Source organism: Odontomachus brunneus, unplaced genomic scaffold (assembly GCF_010583005.1).
Source record: "Odontomachus brunneus isolate Ranch 3 - 2012 unplaced genomic scaffold, Obru_v1 Obru_scaffold_010, whole genome shotgun sequence".
Classification (NCBI taxonomy): Eukaryota; Metazoa; Arthropoda; class Insecta; order Hymenoptera; family Formicidae; genus Odontomachus; species Odontomachus brunneus.
The window spans coordinates 368,696-389,393 of NW_022639460.1; the positions used below are offsets into that span (position 1 = coordinate 368,696).

At 45.2% G+C, this 20,698-nt stretch overlaps 1 protein-coding gene and 1 long non-coding RNA gene across 2 annotated transcripts; one reads left to right on the plus strand and one right to left on the minus strand.

Moving 5' to 3' along the window:
- Positions 1–5,135: 5,135 nt before the first annotated feature.
- LOC116840441 (protein lingerer-like) lies at positions 5,136–20,348 on the minus strand. Its single transcript, XM_032807143.1, has 2 exons — positions 18,963–20,348; positions 5,136–8,387 (listed from the first exon to the last, which is right to left on the minus strand). The coding sequence occupies exons 1-2, from the start codon at positions 19,876–19,878 to the stop codon at positions 7,456–7,458; spliced, it is 1,848 nt and encodes a 615-aa protein (XP_032663034.1). The 5' UTR covers positions 19,879–20,348; the 3' UTR covers positions 5,136–7,455.
- LOC116840449 lies at positions 11,575–12,168 on the plus strand. Its single transcript, XR_004377358.1, has 3 exons — positions 11,575–11,746; positions 11,858–11,946; positions 12,124–12,168. It is a non-coding gene; the product is annotated as an uncharacterized LOC116840449 (long non-coding RNA).
- Positions 20,349–20,698: the final 350 nt, after the last annotated feature.

The following is a 20,698-nucleotide window of genomic DNA, read 5'->3' on the forward strand; positions in this document are numbered from 1 at the left end:
GAGAGAGAGAGAGAGAGAGAGAGAGAGAGAGAGAGAGAAGGCGCGGGTCAAAGCGACAATGCGATTTTCCTCGTTGGAAACTTCGAACACATCTCGCATCGGATGCGCTGCGCGAGTTTCACTGGACATTTGCCGACAGCTCTGTTTCTTTTTGCGAAAAAAAGAAAGGGGAAAGGAACGAAAACAAAAACAGAGAACGATCGGAATTAATCCGGCACGAGATATTCGTCGCCCCGAGAAAGGGGGAGACGTATAGAGAACCACCGCGGGGCGTAATGCGCGATTAAATACGCTCGTATAAATACGCGGGGGGTTGCGCAAAGTGCAGTAGTGAGCCTCGGCGTGTTCGCAGACGCGACTGCGACAGCTATTGAACTATTACACGCTTAACTGGAACGGACTGACTGCAGTGGCGTGCCTGCCTTGCTGCTCTCGGTGCGTGCGGCCTCACGACCTCAAGCGGGTAATCCCCCATACGAATCCGAGAACAGCAGCGCGTACAACTCTGTTCGGCCCGTCAATGCTCGCGCTTTGTGAGCGCCCCGCTCACAGCTCGGCCTGATTTCCCGCTCTGCCCCGCGATCGTGCGAATTACCGGCCTCGGAGTCTCTCTGCATAATTATCCCGCACGATGATTCTTCACTCATCCGAAGCCAGGTGCAGCAGACTCGCGATGACGTTCAAGTGACGAGGAAATGATCGGTCGAAATATGAGGTTTTACACACACAAGAAATATATGGTTCAAATAAATATCACTTGCTTAGCACTCTAATCAAGAATATTAAATTGAAGCAAAAATTCGACTTGCTTACCACGCAGAGTCGAGTGAACTTTTTCTTCGGTAAAGTTTCACGATATTCTTGTGGAGAGGACACATTTTTCTTTAGAACACATGACAATGAGCTTTTCTGAAATTTGTGGTATTTAACGAGCACATATTTTAAGGTTATTGTCAAGAATATATTTTTTGTTGAGGATAACCGTTGCTTGAAAGAAGGAGAATAAGTGGAATTTATTCGTCTTTCTTAACAGTAGAACGAGAACTTTCTGTGTGTGTGTACATAGTCATTTCCTCGACATCTTGACGTCATCATGACTTCTCGTTCTACCCGGACATGTGCGCGGCAGACCCTTTGAAAATGTCCACCTTTCGAAATTAGTACCTTCTCGTCGTGTACGCACCGCGAGAGCTTCGAGACGCGCTGCATGAATCAAGCAATCACGATTATCTGGAGGACAGTAGAGACGTTAGCACTTGGTGTGCATGTCGCGACGTAATCGCAGCGTGCTCGACAATAGCGGCGACAATTAAGAGATATCCCTGTAAACTAAGTATAGAGCGAGGCTAATTAATAGCTAGATTAGAGCCGATTAAGATAATTTCCGCGACGACGTTTAAGCGGTGGAAATAAATTTGCCAGACGCGCGTAGTCGTTTAGGAGCGCACAGATCTCTCTCTACCTTCCACCCATCCTCCTCGTCTTTCTCTTTCGGCGACGTAACGAGCGCGGCGTTTATCATTAATTAAGCGCTTCTTATGTTCCTTGGTCGCGACTGCAAGCTCGGCGACACGAGGAGGGGGAGGGAGAGAGAGAGGTTTTCTTCTTCTCAGGAAAAGAGTCTCTCTCTCTCTCTCTTGCAGAGGCCTAGAACGAAGTTACGCCACTGTCGATGTTCCAAACGCAGAGACGACCGGGGGATGCGAGTGTCGCCCGGCGCGCGCGCGGGGGTTGGTTATTTCACGGTCCACTCGTTCTACTCACACCGCTCAGAGGCGGCGGCGGCGGCCCCTTTCCCAAATCCACCCCTAAGAATTAATTCGAGAGAATCGTCCGGCGACCGACCGACAGCCACTCCTACCTTTTCGAGCGCCCTCGGATCATCTTCCCTCCCCAACGGATCCTCCCGTCTCCTCTCTCTTCCTCTCTATCTGTCTATCTGTCTTTCTCTTCTTTCGTCGCTCTCCTTTCCGTATTCCCGTTCGCGTCGATTTAACTTTCTCCCGACTCTTGCTTCGACGTTCGCTCGACGGCGCAGTCGAGATAAGTGCGGAAGAAAGGACGCATGGATCTAGAAGCTCTCGTAAATTGCCGCTCCTTTTTCACTGGATGTGCCATTACATCGAGATGTATCGTACTTATGCCCGTCGCGGTAACCACATCAGTACCGCGGATGAACACTAACACAACATAATTCTGCTGTTGCAACTGAATTTCTCGTGGTCATAAGGAACTAGATTGGAAAAACTTGCTGATACACTGAGAAAAAATATTAGAGCATTTACTTAAGGGATATGAAGTTTATTCGCAGAAGTAAACTTCATTTCACAGAAGTAAATTTTATATCCCACAAACAAATTTCAAGTATTTCTCTTTTCAGTGTAGAAGCAGAAAGATTCTTCTGCAGGAGATCTCTATTCAGCCAATTGTTCTCAGTTATTCTCAAACAAGTATAAATACAGATACTGAATGTTCAATCAAATATTTTCAGTTGCACTAGCAGAATATCATTTGTTATCGTCGAATTTTCACCGAGTTTCTGTTCAGTTGCACAAACTAAGATTTTCTCCCGTATAGAACTATCAAAACGCGCGGTCAAAATGACGAAGATTATAATTTCTTATAAAAATCACTTAAAACTGGTGCATTTTATATTTTCAGCTGACGTTAAACAAAACTGAAAAGAATAAGTGACCTTTTTCTGAGTGATTTTTTAGGCGGCTTTTACAGTCCTTGAACTAGAATTTTTTTGCATGTGTCAAATGGTGAATTGATAAGAAAACATGAGACCTCTGACGCGTCACTATAATGACTCTCCGGATTGGAAAGGTTAAAGATCGACACTTACCTTTCTTCGAGACGGGAAGTCATTTTTTCTCGGAGAAGACCAGTCTCCTTCTCTTCTCTCTAATAGCGAGAGACTCGGGACGATTGACGAGACATACCTACAATGCCAGCTGCACACTCGACGAGTCGTTTTGTGCCGGTCGAGGTAACGGAGAGAGAAGGACACTCTTACCTTCAATTCATAATTAAGACACGCATAAGCGCGCGGTCAGGTCGCCGACGACGCGTGTCGTCGCGTCGGGTAGCTTCTAATTTGAGCATCAAAGCAAGGCGCGAGCAATTTTCCGTCAATTGAACGTGGCGGCCTTTGGAAGTCGCGAACAAGGCAGCACTATGCGCGTGGAATTACGCGTGGAAGACATCGCCGGTTTTGCAGCGAAGGCTGTGTCTCAAAGCGGCTAACGCACAGAGACGAGCTACCATCCGGCCCTCTAATGGCTCAGTTCACTTAGCGCTTCTCACTCTCTCTCTCTTTCTCTCTCTCTTCTTGTGGCAGAGTCGTCACTGTACGACCAACTACCCTTATTTCTTCTTACGCCAAAAAACACCAGTCGCTTTTCTCGTGTAGAGATCAGGCGAGTCGCGTTATTGAGGAGGTCGGACGAAATCCAAGGCTTCGCTCGTTAAGGGTTGATAAAGAAAGCGCCTAATCGGCACGCTTTCGGGGATTGGACAGAGCGAAGGTAGGTCGATAGGTAGAAAAGCAATTACGGTCTCGAGATTCCGAGATACGGAGCAATTGGCTTTCAGCGTCGCCTTGATTGAACTTATGGCTCTTTCTCCGTAAGGAGAAACGTAGCGTAGCGCATTAAGGAGCTGTATCAGGTTGGATCGATTTTGGTTCGATGCATCGGCGATGTATCGGCCATCATGATAGTAGGAATTAAAACTGAAAGAGGAACGCGCAATCGTAGCAGTTTTAATATCTGAGTGGTACTCGCGGATGTTTGCGAATCACTTGTAACAATTGCAGGCGAGATATTATTTATGATTTGTGATTCTGATCGATCTTAAGGGGATGCTCAAGTTAATGGTTCAGAAATGTCAATAACGTAGAGACAATCGTCATCAATCGCGCTATTCTTTTCGCATTTCTTACAGAATTTACGTAAATGTGTGTTACTTTGTTTTATCATATTCACATGAAAACTTAATCACGCACGCACATGTGTAGAAATCTTTCTGTAAACTTTTCGAATATTCTTAAACTTCTGAATTCGAAGCAATGTTCCTCAAAATTTTTCTGTTTGCAGCATCCACACTTTCATTATGTACAAGCTGCAGAACTTTTGGATTAGGCAAATATTACGTTAATTGACAGCTTGAGATTTTACATTTTTGTTTCATTTTTGTCACATATTGAGCAATACTTCTATCTATTTTTGCACGTACTTTTATTGCGCAAAAGCAACTGTAATTCTATTGGTAAAGTTTTCAGCTTCAGCATTCTCTTTACGTTAGCAAAGCTCGCGCACGAGATGCGAGAAGTGCAAATTGAAACAAATCAAATTCATCAAAACCTCTTTAACCTCTTCAGGGATGAATTTATGAAAATCTGAAAAAATTATTTAATTTCGAGGTGACATAAATATATCATGTATCAATCATATGACGAGTTTTCTCTTTTTCTTGATGTCGAACTTTGTGATGAATATTCATTTAGAGCAATGTTCGTTGTACTTTTGTCGACGATGTTCTTGAATGAAAAAGGAAAAAATCGAGAGAACATATCTGAACGTAAACGCTGAGAGAAAAAATATCTGAGAAAAATAAAAGATATTTATTCGTTGGTACCAATAGCATATTTACTTATACTAAAGAGTAAAATATTTTTCAAACAAGAAAACATACATTTTTTGAAAAGCTCAGATTTTCACGAAAACAACTGTTTACTTAAATACAAGAGTTTATACTTAAGTAAATATGTTATTAGCATCCGAATAAATACATATTTTTTATTTTTTGGATATTTTTTTCTCGGTGTATACATTGTGAATTTAGCAGGTGTTTGGTATACCTGAAAGGGTTAATCAAATCTCGCATTTCTTTTCGCTTATTGTCGATTGTTGGTAAGCGAGATAAGAGAAATTCGCGTGAATTATCCTTCTGAGCAAACGCGAACAATATCGCGCGGTCTCTTGACGCGACGCAAAGTCGATCTTTATTTTTCGGGTACGCAGAGGGGATCGTTTGTATATCTGTACACATTGGATGAAAGTTTTTTACGAGCGTAACGTATGACTTTTATTTTACACAGGAACGCGATCGTCGCGCCCCGACATGCCTCGTTTCCTCCCGCTTCTTCCTTCCTTTCTTTTTCTTTCGCACGATCAGCACGAAACATTGCTCGCTAATTTTGTCCCAATCGTGTCTCACTCGCACTCTCGCACGCATTCTCGCAAATACACACACATACATACATACACGCGCGCGCACGCACACACGTTAGCACACATACACACACGCACGCACGCACGCGTACACGACCACCTTATACCGCTATAAGAGCGTTTCCGATAAAATCTACTTCCCTTTAGAGACGAGTTTCTGCCTCGTCGCTTTAACCGCGGCGACGAACGGAATATGTTACAAAGGTGAGAAAACGACAAGGACTCGGGTGACTTCATGACTCCGCTTCACTTGGAGAAAAGTACCGCGGGGTATCTCTCCTGCTATTTAAGTAGGAGATGTGACTCGCCGGACGAGTTGTTACTTATGACCGATAGCATTGTTCGATCTGCTCGGTCTTTACGTCCGCAAGGCTCGCAAAAACGAGGAGCGAGGAATGCAAATTGGAGAATCTGAACTGCGATCGGAACTTGTTCGATCAGTTTTCGTCATTTTTGTGCTTCTTGTCGTGTCACCTATCGGGAGACGAGTGCGCTCGTGAGGGAGCTGCTCCTTCCGTCCACCGTTGCCCGGGGCCCGGTGCTCGGAATTTAAATGTTTGGCCGGTGTCGCGCGCCGAAATGATACGCTGCTTTTTTGCACGTCACCCTACGTAAACCGATTACGCTATCGAGTCGCCCCACGTGCCCAACGGGAAGGCAAAATATAACATTACGACGGCCTACGCGTTCATGATCCAACGAACGAAAACATTACCCGATTTGATTCGAGGTACTTAATGAAGCTTTAACATTTCCCTGCCTCTTTCTCTCTCGAGCTATCTATACACTCCGAGCAGAAATTGCTCCGTGACGACGCCAAAGTATCGTATACACACAGAAAAAAGTCATTCCACTGCTAAGAAAAACAATCATTGTTCTCTTTCTTTTAGTTAACGATTATCTCAAAGGATACTTTCTTGATAATAATTTTAAAATATGCTCCACATATCACAGATTTGAGGAAAGTTCATTATCGTGTACTCAGAAGAAGAATCTATATTCTCCTTGCCAGAATATTATAAGATTTTATCGAAGAAAACGTTCAGTTCTGTGTAGCGAGCAAATAAAATTTTTGTTTCAATTGAATATTCTTGATTGAAATAAAAACTTACTATGATTCAGAATGCATCTTAAGACCGTTTGAATTCATTGTGAATAGTTAGATTTTTAATAGATTTAATATGCTATGACGTATTTTGATAGATTCGCCGATATATTGTGGGCTTAAGTAACACTTGAAACAAATAAAACATTTGAATGCAATGTGCATTTTTCTGTGTATATCATCCGCATCTTGAAAACAACATAAGCTTAAGGATTGAAATTAGGTAAAATTGCGTTCCTCTTTTTACATGTCTGGAAGTGAAGTTTCACTCGAAAAGTAGAGTGATTGTCGAGTCATTCGAATTTTTCGTTCACGTGGGATGAATTCTATATTCTGAAACGTCGAGTGAATAGGCGAAACACTCCAGGATTACTAAAATCTTCCTTAGTTATTGGTGTTCTAGAAAAACCAGTTTTTCTTTACGAGCATTACTATAGCTAACTTCTTGACTGCAGTCTATGATTCCAAAAGAGATCTCCATAACTGAACAGATGCCGCTAGTCTCGCAAGGAAAACTGAGATTTTCTAAAATGTTCATAACTAAGGGAGTTGCCCAACAATCTGGCGTTTACTTTACAAACGTTATTGCCCGCGTCCAGCGGAGGAAGCTGCTTGATGAGCGCTCAACAATCATTGTTCCTGTTCAATACATTTTCTTTTGGATCTATCAAGGATCTAGAGAATAGTCCAGACAATGATCCCTAAGCGCTCACTGAGCGCTGCTTTCTCTGCTGGACACCAGCCATTGTCGAGCAGATTCTCTCAATTCTCACGCAGAATTACTGGTTCGCGCATAAAACTGCTTATGTTGTTTTCAAAACCGCCGATCTGTTGCGCGCGAACTTCTTGTCACCGACTCGCCGGGAAAAACAGTTACAAGTGCCAGGCGGAGAAACAAGCATCGAGAAGCCAGACGGCTCTCACCCGAGCGACGAAAGTCCACGATCGACGAACACGCGCACCCGTAGCTCTCCTGTTACTTTCCTTCCCCCGATACTTTTCTTCCCACGGCCGGGAGTGCTCGCACGAGCTCACCGTTTCCTTGCCGAAGACTACGAAGGCGAAGACGCTGGCGACGCTGCAGACGGCGCTGGGGCATCATCGCCGAGTTCGCTACGCGTGCGGGTGCGTGTGCGGATGTAGGTGCGACGAGAGACCGGCCAGACCGGTGGAGGAAGGCGTCGAGGTCGGTGGCGGGCCTGCCGACGCGGTCGCGGGGCTCGCTGACAGATGGTGGCCGAAGAAGGTCGGTCCGGTCGGCGGGTAAGGTGGGGCCGCCGGATGGTAGTACCCGGGCGGCGGCGGCGGCGGTACCGGCGGCGGGTGGTGCACGTGGGCGTGCGGGTGCGGGTGTGTGTGAGAGTGCGGCAACGGGTGCTGGTGAGGGTGCGCGGCGAAGAGGAAGGCAGGCGCGTACGGCGACGGATGCGGCGGCGTGGTCGGCACCGTCGGGCTGTTCACGTCCAGCCCCGGGTTCTGCTTCTTCCACTTGGTGCGTCGGTTCTGGAACCAGATCTTTACCTGCGTCTCGGTGAGCCGCAGCTCGATCGCCAGGTTGAGCCGCTCGCACACCGACAGGTATCTGGTGGTCTTGAACTTGTTCTCCAGACTGACCAGTTGCTCGTACGTGAACGCGGTGCGCGCCCTCCTGGGCTTGCCGCCGCCGTTACTGCCGCCGCCGCCGCCGCCGCCGCCACCGCCACCGCCACCACCGCCACCCCCGTTGCCGCCGCTCGTGCCGTTCTGCCCGTTTTGACTTTGACCTTGACAGTTTGAGACTTGGACGCCACTAGACGACGTGGAGGACGTCGAAGATTGCCGTTTCTTGCAGTTGCTCGTGGCGGAGTTGGGGCCGCCGCCACCGCCGCCGTTCGCGTTCTCCCGACCGACACCGCCCGAGTCCTGATCCACCACCCGCATCTCGATTTCTTCGTCTTCCTCCTCCTCCTCGGGATCTTCCTCCATCTCTTCCATGACGGTGTCCGGTGTACCTTCCTCATCCTCTTGGCCGCTGCCGCAGGCGAACTCACCCCGCGAGTCACCGTCTGGAAAATAATAACCACGGGATCAGTTTTGTGTTTCGCGCGACGCTAGGCGACCGCGGGGACGGCTCGAGGGAGAGTGAACGAGAGAGAAAGAGAGAGAGATAGAGATACGGATATACCGGGGTCGGTGTCGGATGACGAGGATTGATTATACGAGGGACAAAATTGCAGCGTGGGTGTCGCGGTTCCCATCGCGCCGCGTGATTTTCACGGGTTCGGCCACTCCTGCTGCTGAATTCATTTCGCGCTACCCAAGTAGAAAGAGCGATCTCTTTTTAGTTAGTAACTGGCCACTTCCTGGCGACGCTTGTCTCATCAGCAACTGAATGATAAAACTAGTCAGTTTCTGGCCACTTTTTAATCACTTTCTTACCACTTTCTTACCAAACCTTTCCATGTGACAAAATTCTATCAAATAGCTTCCATCGTTCGATTCTATATTGTGAGATATTCCTTATTTAGTATTATATTAAAAATAACGTGAAACTCGTGTTTCAGAAAATAGAATCTCTTCATACGTGCAAATTTATTTATCATTGAGATGGTTATAGCTTTATTTTTAATTACCATGTAAATAACAGGCCAAGAAACATGAGAGGGAGGGAGCAGTACTTTTTCGAGTTTTTATTAGACAGAAAAAATATCCTGCAATTACTTGGCATTTTTATTATCTGACCTAATAAATAACTAATAGCTTTTGTCTAGTTTCTGAACAGTTACAGTCTAATAAGTATATTCAATAAACATTAGTCAGGTTCTGGCTAGTGAGCAGTTTGGAAATTTTTCTACTTGAGTGCTGTCTCTTTTAGTCCATCGCATTGATCTCGAGGAAAGTCGTCGGAATAGATTTGATAGACTCGTCAAGCCGGCAACTTCTTACTGGGGAAGATCCGCGTACGGAGAGACATCGATACAATTAGCACCGTTGATTACCTCTCGACTACGGCGGCGCCAATTGCACGGGCAGTTAATGATCAATTCAAGACTGGCGCGCGCTCGATGACCGCAAATCGTGCGCTTAACTCGATATTCGCCTGACCGAGAGACGACGGAGGATGCGACGAGTTATCGCTCGCGTTTCGCGAAAGAGTCCAGCTGCGGTAACGGCCGATCAGGCGACCGGAGTCACCGATCGAGCCTGCGAACGATCCGGGCGCGAATCAGAGAGGAGCAGAGGGAGAGAGACGGCGGGAAAACGGAGGAAGAGAGAAAGAACGGCCAATCGTTCGCTCAATGAGAGAGGAGATTGGAGATTCAATCAGCACGCAGATGTCCCGGGGACAGATATTCCCTGGCTCCGGCCCGTGGGGGTTGGGGTGCCCCTGGGATGCCACGGGTGGGGGTAGCCTGCCGAATGAAACCATAGAGGGAGAGAGCGAGCGGGAGAAAAAGAGAAAAGCGTTGAGGAAGAGGGAGACACACGGAGGGAAAAAGAGAGAGAAAGAGAGGAGAGACGAAAAGCGACGAGGACGGTATGTCGGCGTTGAAGCTTGCCAGAGAGTGCAAGAGAGACGGACAGATGAAGGGAGCGAGAGACAGAGCGAGAGACAGAGAGAGAAAAAGAGGGAGAGAGAGAGAGAGTAAGTAAGGTGGAGAGAGACGCAGAGAAAGAGAAGGAGACAGCGGGACTTTATCCGAATTGGCGTGGCTCGTGGCCCATAGCCTGCAGCCTAGCACAGTGCCTGGGGGTTGGAAGTCCGTAGGGGGCGACGGATCGAGAAGGTTTACGCCGTAATGGGATTTGTATCTCGTTAACGCGCGATCGTTCTTGCCCCGTCGTACAGGCCGCCAAGCGGCTACCTTTCCCATCTCTCTGTCTGCCTCCCCCGCGCGTTCTCTTTGGCCTTCTTTCGCCGGCTATACACCGCCGCCACCGTTCGTTCGTTCGTTTTCCGTATAACGCGATCCCCCACATCTACCTGGCCTGGCCGGTGCCGATTGATTGCGTCTAATTGAATTGCGTAATTTATATTGTTTCTCCTTCTTCCCGCTTCGTCGCCGGTCGTCCGCGTTCTATAGACAATTGCGTCCTGCACCGGCCACCCCCAGGTACAACGAACCCCACGTGACCCGACGATGTCGGGTCTGTTGTATTAGAGTAGCGGTTTTTCCGATCTATTTCGCTTTTAATATCGGTGCGTTCTACATTCGGAAGTTTAATTCATTGCTTGATTTTTCTTTTCTTTCTTTTCTTTGCCTCGAATTTTTTTTCAAAGATATGTTGTTATGTCATAGTTGTCTCTTGTTCGTGATGCCGATTGATTACTTTAATCTCGAGATGAATCGTTGCTTATTTTGACAATTATCTCGAGAGGCTGTCATCACGGGGGAATTACACACTGGAAAAAAAATACTTGAAAATTTATTCGTGGAATACAAAGTTTATTTATAGAAATAAATTTTATTTCACAGAAATAAACCTTATTTCGCTGAAATAGACTTTATATCTCGCAAATAAATTTTCAATTAAATTTTCTCAATGTATATTTGAACGTCAAGGAATTTGAGTGTCAAGGAAAAATGAAATAAGATAAAATATAAAGTCGAAATTTGTGTGTGTGTATGTGTGTATGAGTGTATACGCGTATACGATATAGAGAATATTAAATAAACGAATAAGTAAAACAAAACTATCAATGCCTGGACACATGCCTAATTCTGGACATTGTTATTGGTTTAGTCTTTAAATATAAATTTTTGAACTTTTCACATAGAACATACATTGAGAGAAAAAATATCCAAGAAATAGTAAATATATTTTTCGTGTGTATTTACTTGTGTGTGTGTGTGTGTGTACATAACATTTTATATAAAACAAACCGATATAAAATATTACGTTGAAAAGCATACTTATACTAATATAAAATATTGTTCAAATAAGAAAATATACATTTTCTTAAAACCTTAAGAAAATTTTAAAAGCAATTGTTCCATTTAAATAAAAGAATGCTACTAATATCCAGCCAAATATATATTTACTAATTTTTAGATACCTTTTCCTTCAGTGTATGTATTCTTATTGTGTTTAATTTGTATTGAAAGACCATGATAATAAGAATGCCCAAAGTTGTACACCTTTTCTTGTTGACAACCGCATGTTGTCGAGTCGCGTTCCGCCGGTGGGAAGTCACGTGGTCTCGGTACCTAACGAGCGAACATAAGCGATCACAACAGTCCTTCACGCGAGGTTAAACAGATCGGGAGACGTCGCGCGTGATTCCCGACGTCGGTTGAAATTTACCTGTGACGTGTTATATTATTTTTGCATTGTATTATTTTATTATTATAATTTATATTATTTCGCACGCGTAATTATCGTGATATAATCGTGATGTGCAGTGAATTCTCAAATCCCGAAGGTAATTACTACCTCTTATTTATATCGGCTCAAGAGAAGCATTGTGCTGACTGCGACTGACACATTGACGACTGTCGGTGTAATTAACCAGAAAATTAATTTTTTGTTTCAGAAAATTGGTGAAAATTGCGGATCTACACGGTGGACATGCGGATGCTGTACCAGAGGATCTGGTTCGGGCCGAGCAGAATCGGCTCGAAGGTGGGTTTAAAGAGTTATTGCATCCCTCTTGCGTTTGACCCTTTGCGATTGAAAATTGGGGCATAGTCCAAGTAAAAGTCGTTGCGTTTTGCAATAAATCTCGCAAAAGGTTAACGCATATTTTTCTCATTAATCCCACTAATCCCTCATATCTAATCGCTCTGTTTCTTGTTTCAGATCTGTAGCCAATCTGTTTCAGAACGTGGCAAATCCTGAGTTTGGGTGAGTGAAAAACAAAGATTCACGGTGGTGGGTTTAACGGTGATTGGTCCGTTTAAAGAATCAATGCGATTTATTTAATTTGCAGATTTTTGCACACTCACTGAGAGAAAGAGATTAATCTTGTTACAAATTATCGTCATTTTCGGCAACAATCATATTTTTTCGTTGTTCTAATCAAACAGTAGTAGTAAAACACTTGCAAAGATGGATTTTTCGACTACAATTATTTAGTTATGGAATTATAATCATAAATATAACAAATACTTTTCTCTCAGTGTAGCATTTGGTGCGTATATGCGTTTGTTCTGTCAACAAATACTGAAATAATTTAGGAGATATTTTTAATAACCCTTTGGATACTTCAAATATCGAATACTTGAATACCGATTCTAAGTTGTTTTGCCAAACATTTAACTTATTAAACTTCAGTAAGCTTATGTATATAAATCTTTTGACACGCGTGTGACATTTTTCTATTTTTAAGACGCAAAATTGCCGGATCAGTCATTTGATACGATCTCCTAATTATTCCAAGCGATGTGAAAAGCACACCCGAATTTGCGCATCAAAACTGCGCCATCACATGCGAAATTCGCGACTGATCACTTTGATCAACGCGATAAATTTGGTGGTCGTCGCGATCGACAATTTTTGCAAATTTTTTCGCACGTGACGAGTCATAATATTATTTCGGTCGAAAAATAAAAGTTAAAGTTTTCGAAGCTGGAATTACAAGTTAGAATTCTCGCGAAACAAAAATCTCGTTTTTTGACCAAATATAAACGCCCGCGGAACGAGATATTTCGCTTTTTGTCTCGCGACCTTGGTTTTCTGCTTGCGATTTTTTACACATGATTCGTGACTCGCGAATATATTCTCTAAACGTTAATAATTTATCGTGTACTCTTCGTTCTATCATTAAACGCGATAAAAGTATTGTCGCGATCGCGAAGTGAAGCATCGAAGTGAAGTGAATGAAGTGCGACCGACACGGGACGACGAATGAAAGTTGCAGAGGACGTTGGTGGACGCTGAGGACCTGGACCTGGGCGATTGGACCTCGCGGGACATCGACGCGCAATGGCAAGTGTACAAATCAAACGCTCAAAAGCGTTATGTTGCTCAGTGCATGCAATGTGTAGACATAAATCGTATTGATTGCCGATGACAAAAGTCACCGCGCGACATCATTCGAAAAGAATTTTGGGGTAAACATAGGTTTCTATATTAGGATATAATAAACACCCCAAAAATATAATCTTATTTTTAACAGAATTCTAAAAAATATTATGTTATTCTTAGAAAAATCCTTTTAAACATGGCCTTTCTCTCAAGAGGATTCTCTTTTAAAATTAAAAGGGGACTTCTAAAACCAAATATTCCGAGCACAATATTTTAAAGTTAGAGGAATTTCGATTTTTGTCGAAATGAGAGAAAAAACAGAGAAAAAAATTGTTGATTTAAGTAAAAAATTATTTTTGGATTCAACCATGTTTTTTGGTTGTTTTAACATGGAATTGACAGCAATATGCATATAAAATGTATATAGTTATTATCGCTAACATTACAGTGAAATTTGATGAAAATATGATTTTTTTGAACGCAATTTATAATAATTATTTTTCTATGTGATTATAGTCACAAATATATCGAACATTTTTTTTTCAGTGTAGAAATTCCTAGTAAGAGGTCATTTTGCTTCAATAAACATATTTTTCTTAATTCGAAAGGAAAAAGGTTAGAATAATATCTGGTAGATTTCCTATTAATAGTTCACTTCAATACAGAGAATATTATAGATCTTTTTTCACATAAATAAATAAAAAATAAATAAATTTTTTTCAATTTTATTATGTTTTTAGAAATTAAATTTCGCTGGAAACAGTAGATTTCGCTAAAAAGATTTTACGTTAAATTGACTTTTAAATCAACAACTATCGTTTCTCTCAGTTTTTAGAAATTAAATTTCGCTGGAAACAGTAGGTTTCGTTGAAAGCAAGTGTTTTAATAGCACATTTCAGTTTCTACAATATGTAAATAGCATGTATGAAATGATAGGATGACGTTGAATTATTACAGAATGTCGATCTATTCCTCGGTTACGAAACCCTATAGTAATCTTTACCATAAAAGTCTCTCTCTAAAAGAAAAGGAATATTCTCTTGACAAGAGTTTTCATTTAGAACACGGGATTAGAAGAAATAACATCTTGCAACTAGAATTCTTTTTCTTTGAGCGTTACGATATTTTAGTGTAGGTTTCAGAAGAATCTTTTTGAGGTCATATGTACAAGAGGATTACTCTAAGAATAATATTATATTTTTTAGAGTGAATATAGATTTCTGTTGGGATATAATAAATATATAAGTCTCTATTAGGATATAATAAATACAGATTATTATACCTGATGAATAAAAGCAGGTTTCTATTTCTGAATAAAGAAAAGGACGATGCGTCCTTGCGGACAATGAAAGCGTTTTTCTCGGGAGAAACATTATCAACAGCGTGTTGGCCGGCGGGACAGTTGTGCGAACGCGAAATTAATTGGGTCCCATCGGGGAATTAACGACTGCAGATAGCGTTTCTGTCATTGCGTTTTTATGGCGGGTAGGATCGCGCGCGGCAGTACCATTCGTATCGTTTAGATCTTCTTCATTAAGCACGATCGGGCGGGTTGCGCGCGAGCGAAGCGATTGGGGATGTATACCGAGGTCCCTGAGGGGTACGTTAAGGGTACACAAGGGGGAGTCGGTGGCGGCGCTACGACAAAAGCGACTGGCACGAGAATACTTATCTCATTTCGGTTTTCCTCATTAAACACAATGACAGTGTTTAACGACAAGTGGCACGATCAGGGTACACGCAATAAACAAAATCCGTGAGCGCCTCTGCGCCGAGTCGCGCTTCTGCAATTTATCTCAATGGAGATTTCTAACGATAACGATAGAACGTGCAATCGCTGTATCATTCTAACACTCCTACGTGATTTCTGGTACGATAACATATAAGAGAAAAAGAGAGGGAGGAAAGAAAGTGTGTATGTATATAAAGTAACGCGGACTGTAAAATAGAATTTAAAACAGGATCCATAATGAGGCCAATTAAAGTTATAATTACATCAAATATGAGACATTTAGCTCCGCTTGTACAGTATAATTATATGTATCACACCGACGCAAGAGCCTTTTCATCCTTGATTATAAATGCAGCAGCTGCGAGAAGCGATATACGGGATCGGCGCGATCTACTCGGCGCTCCCGAGGCGTACGTAAGATAATTATAAATTTCGTCGAAATCTAGCGGAAGAGCCTAGATCTCGGGTCGTGAACGCGAAGGGTGACTTCCGTGGCTGCCGCGACAACGTCGGGAGCTTCGGGGAGAGAGAAAGAGGGACAGAGAGAGAAAGATAGAGAGCGAGAGAGAGAAAGAGATATGGTACGTAAGCTAGAAAGAGGGACGAAGAGAGACAGAAGTCATTGTGATGCAGAAGAGCCAATTTTCTGGGCGGCTTGGCGCGATGCGGTGCGATACGGCGCGATGCTGCGCGATTATCATAACAACCGACGATATTATTCCGTCGGCGGATCCGACGGGAGCGGGGGTGGAGGAGAGGAAGAGAGAGAGAAGAGATCCCGGGTGGCGGTGGCGGCAGTCGAAACGGATTGGCTCAGGTCTGATGCACTTTTAATGGGAAGCGCCGACCATCCCGGTAAGATGGATGAGCCGACAATCGTGTAATCTCGATTTCAACGGCCACGATCGATCCATCGTGCGCGCGCGTCGCGTTCTTTCCCGCGCGTCCTTCTATGCGCCCTCGTTCTCCTGCGTTCCTTGAGGAGAGAGACGGCCCTCTTCCTTCGCGGCCACGAAGGCCGGACGAACGGCCGCTGATTTCGCAAGCACCCGGTGTCCCGTACCGGGATAAAGGGACGACGATGACGGGGTTCAAGGACTGGTTAACGCAGATTAGCGGAGCAATTTGTCACGCTCCGACAGGCCGCCGCCCGGTCGCTTCCCCTGCCCGCCGTCGCCGCCGCCGTAGCGTCCGCTTCTGCCTCGCTTCACCCCTTCTTCGGGATGCTTCTTCCGTCCCTTATCAGCCCGCAGGACCACTTCTCTGTCTCTCCCTCTCTCTCTCTGTCTTTCTCTCTCGTCCGCCCGTCTGCCAGACTCCATTAAATTCGAAAGTCAACTGTGAAATTGGGATCCTCTCTTTCCGGCGAACGGTCGCCGAACTCTGCGCGATTCGCCACCGATAAAATCCTCCCCGTCCCGTCGTGGAGGGCGCGGGAGATACGTTTGGGAGAGAAGGGGGGCGCGAAAGAGCGAGCTCGTGGTATCGTTGCGCGATCTTGGGGTCAACTTGATTGTTTATACGTTTGTTGCACCAACGCACGAAGATATATCAGGACAATCGCTGACGAAATAAGCTTGACATTGGCAACAGCTGACAGTGTATGCGAGCGTGCGTGTCTCTGAATGTGTGTCTGTGTGTGTACATGCACGCGTTTCCGCCACCGTGAGGCGCTGCCGAGCTCTCCGCCAACTAATTGTACACGGTCGATGTTAATTATTCCGCAGCCGTCAGAATTTAATGATACGCGTATATAGTCTTTCGGGTAAACCTTCTAATAGCGTGTAACTCCTCCATACAGCTACTTAACCGCTAGCGTTACCCTCGGCTGGCTCCTTCGAGCAAATTAACGTTTATCGCGGCGTCTTGTTGAGCGCGGGGGCGCGCGTTTATCGCTTCGCGATCGCGCTTTAATTGGGCTCGCGGCGTTAATGAGACGCCGAAAGAGTTCCGTGCCGTTCGCGAGACGCGACGTACCCTCCGCGTCGTCGTCACTTTTGCCGGAATCCCCGTGTATCGTCGTACACGCAAATAGCCCGACAGCTCCCGAAATTGCACGATCGCCGCAGAAGAAGTCCGCCTTCTAATGTCTAAAGTTAGAACGAGGAAGAAGCGAGAGAAGACTAACTGAGCGTCACGGGAGGGCTGAAGGCGCTCGGCCGCGAACACCGGACGCGAAAAAATATACTACTCGTTTACGAGAGTTTTCGCTTCAGCGGAATCTCGATTCTGCTCCTTGCCAGCGAACAGCTGATCGGATCATTCTGTTCGCGCGACGGCCCGTCGTTGGCGTGGTAAACATTTACTTCGCGATTGATTGACAATTGAGGTAAAGGTATCGACGCCTGGACACGTGTCTAACTCTGAAGCTTCTCAATGTTTTGGTCTGTAAATATGAATGTTGAAACTTTCAACATATTGGGAGTTACCCAAGGTTAGATTCTAAAATATTTCTGTTTGTTGTATTAAGGGGATTAATGTGTGGGTTGGAAGGGATAAATGCTGCGATCAGCCAGCCTTTCTAACCACACACTTTATTCCTTACACATTTTTCTGTAATATGAAAAGTAACAGAGACATTTTAAATTCTAACGTTACGTGACTCATATCTTGTATATTCTTTATATATATGTTTTGTACTATATATTCTTGTATACATTCTTATTATTTTAGTCTTTAAACACAAATTAAATTGTCATAAAATATATGTATAGAGAATAAACTATTTACAATTTTAAAATATTTCTGCTGTTTTTTTATATTAGAGGATAATGCATAAGGAATAAATTGTACGGTTGGAAGAAATAAATATTGTGATCTATCAAAATCTTTTCAACCACACAATTTATTCCTTACACATTTTTTTCTAATATAAAAAACGATAAAAATATCTTAGAGAATCTAAAAATTCATTCTATATATTAAATATGTGTATTTTGCTATATTCTTATGTATTTTTATTTTTGTTTTTAAATATGAATATTTAAATTTTCAACATAGAATACATGCATATAGAATGGGTCATCTATCGTTAGATTTTTAAATATTTTTTTAATTTTTTATATTAGAGAAAAATATGTAAGGAATAAATTGCGTGATTAGAAAGGACAAATATTGTCAACCAACCCGCTTAATCAAACCATTTATTCTTTACTCATTTTTCTGTAATATAATAAAAACAATAAAGAAATATGTTATAAAATTTAATGTTAAGTGACTCACTTTGTACATTTGATATATTTATATATATCCCGTGTTAAATACTTTTATTTAACTATTTTGTTTATATTCTTATTATGTTTTGCTCATCCCAAATAAGACTATTTAAGCTTTCAAAACATAAAATGTATATATCGCGAATATACATATACTCTATGTTAAAAGTTTAAACACGCACATTCGTACTTAAAGACCAAAACAATAAAAATATCCACGATTAGACACTTATACACTGGTACCTTTACTTTGCACTGTGACTGCAATCGCCATTTAGATGTGTGCACGCCATTAGAAATTAGAAGTTATTTGACAATTAGAATGACTGATCGCGGATGAGTCGGCGCGCGCAAAATTACACAATAGTTATTGTTATTCCGCAAATTGATACTCGCGTTATTATTTAGCTGCAAATAATACGCGTGTCCGACGTCCCTCGGTCGATTTTTTTCCGGACGTAGCGAAAGGGACAGAGTTTAGCCTTTGTGAAAGGACGACGTGTAGTGAGCGGTGCCCGCCTCGAAGCAATTAAATCCTGCCTGAAACGCGCCGCTGAAGCCGTCACGCGCGCGCGCGCGTCCGGTTATTCTTAGTTCATTTGCTCGAATAGTCGGTGCGTTTCGGTGCTTCTCTCTTCCTCTCTATCTATTTCTCTCCCTGTCTCTCGTGCGCGCAGAGATCGGAAGTCTCTCGTGTCGCGAAAGGTCCAGTTGTTTTTATTCACCTTCCTGCACGCTGCCGGCGCGCCGGTGTCGACGATGCTGCACGCGGCTGTGGACGACGCGACCGCCGGTGAACTTGTTCGGGTCGAGGATGTTCTCGACGGAGAACGCCAGGCACCGCTTGCTGTTGGTCTGCTGGACCGCGCTGGCGGTCGTGGTGATGGCACCGGTCGACGTGCCGGTGGTGCGCGCCGTGCTACCGGAAGTACACACCGTCATGACGGCGGAGCCCGTAGCGCCGTGTCCGGATATATACACTGGTGTCCCGTGACCGGCCGCCGGATGGCCGGCACCACTTTGCACACAGCTGAAAGAATGCACCCCGCGGTTGGTGAACGGATGAACGAACTGCTCGGTGGCGGTGGTACCCCGCGACGACGGCGCCGTGAGGTCCACCGGGCTGCTGGGGTTGCTCTCGTCGGCTTCCTCGCGACACACGTCGACCTCGACGTCCTCGTCCTCGTGGTAGCCGCCGTTGCGGTGTCTCTCGGAGGGTTGCTGGCCTTCCTCGTCCTCCTCCTCCTCTTGCTCCTCGTCGTCCTCTTCATCCTCGACCACGTTTCTCCTGGTGGACGTGGCGTTGCGCTCATCCTCGACCTCGTCTTCCTCTTCCTCGTCTTGCTCTTCCTCCTCGTCGGATCTCTTCTCCTTAGCTAGCTGCGAGTCTATCTCATGGTACTGGTCCTTCTCGACGGTCGCGCTGATGGACCGTAGTATCGTCGGCGAGCTCGACGGCGATTGCTGCTGTTGCCGCACGCTGTCATACCTCGGGAAAGACTCGCCGGTCCGTACGTGCAACAACACGTGCCTCCTCTCCTGCGGCGGCAGCGACAGGCCGCCACGCATGTCGGCCTCTTCTCGCGGCAGGACGACCGGTCCTAGCGACGACACGGTCTTGCCCTCCTGCATCCTCCACATTACCCGCTTAGTGAGGAGGCGATCTTTCTTTACCTGAACTCACGTGTCGTCATCTTCACCACCGCCTCCGTCAGGGCCTCCACGACCCGTGACCGTTCTACGCGATCGTTCGTACACTCTCTTCTCGGACCCAGCGGGGTCACTCCTCAGCGAAGCCGACCCGGCCGGCCGTGTCAACGCGAACCCATCGTACCCATCGTCGCACTTGCCCCCCTCAGATGTCACTGATCCCGACACGCTCGAGGACACTAGTTAGTTCGACACGGGCCGACGGGGAGAGCCCTGCAACCCCAGTGCGCGCACTCGTGATTCGCCCACGACCCCTAAATCGGATCGGTACTCGCGGATACTCGCGACGACGACGACGACGACGGCGGTGGCGGCGGACAAATCGTGGGTTAAGGATATCCCTCGTGGCATGGGCGCGCGATTAGCAGTGTCTTGGGTAGGTCGACGTGGTGCGCGTACCGTAGCGGCCACACTCGGGACTCCCACGTAGAGCCATGGTGGCGGAGAATCGGTGGTATATCGGCGTATTATTAGCGCCACGGAGAGGAGCCGTTGCGCGGAGGCACCGTGGGTCCGAGTGGAACGGCGAAAGCGGGGGTGTTTGTTCCGCCTCGACTGGGTGTGGTTAACCCCGCTCGTGCTACCCAAAAAGCTCCCTTCGGCCACCAATGGGCGTGCCGGTTGGCAGCTTTCCGCGGGGGTTGCGCGCACACACGTGCTTTAACACGCTCGTAAGCGACCGCATCGGGAGAGTGAGAGGGAGAGAGAGAGAGAGAGAGAGAGAGAGAGAGAGAGAGAGAGAGAGAGAGAG

Bases quoted from the DNA above. Each gene is read 5' to 3' on its own strand.
- LOC116840441 (XM_032807143.1), bottom strand. From the start codon at position 19,878: ATGTGGAGGATGCAGGAGGGCAAGACCGTGTCGTCGCTAGGACCGGTC. The intron at 8,388-18,962 runs GTGAATAAAAAC...ATTATTTTCCAG, and splicing joins CGCCGGCAGCGTGCAGGAAG to ACGGTGACTCGCGGGGTGAG.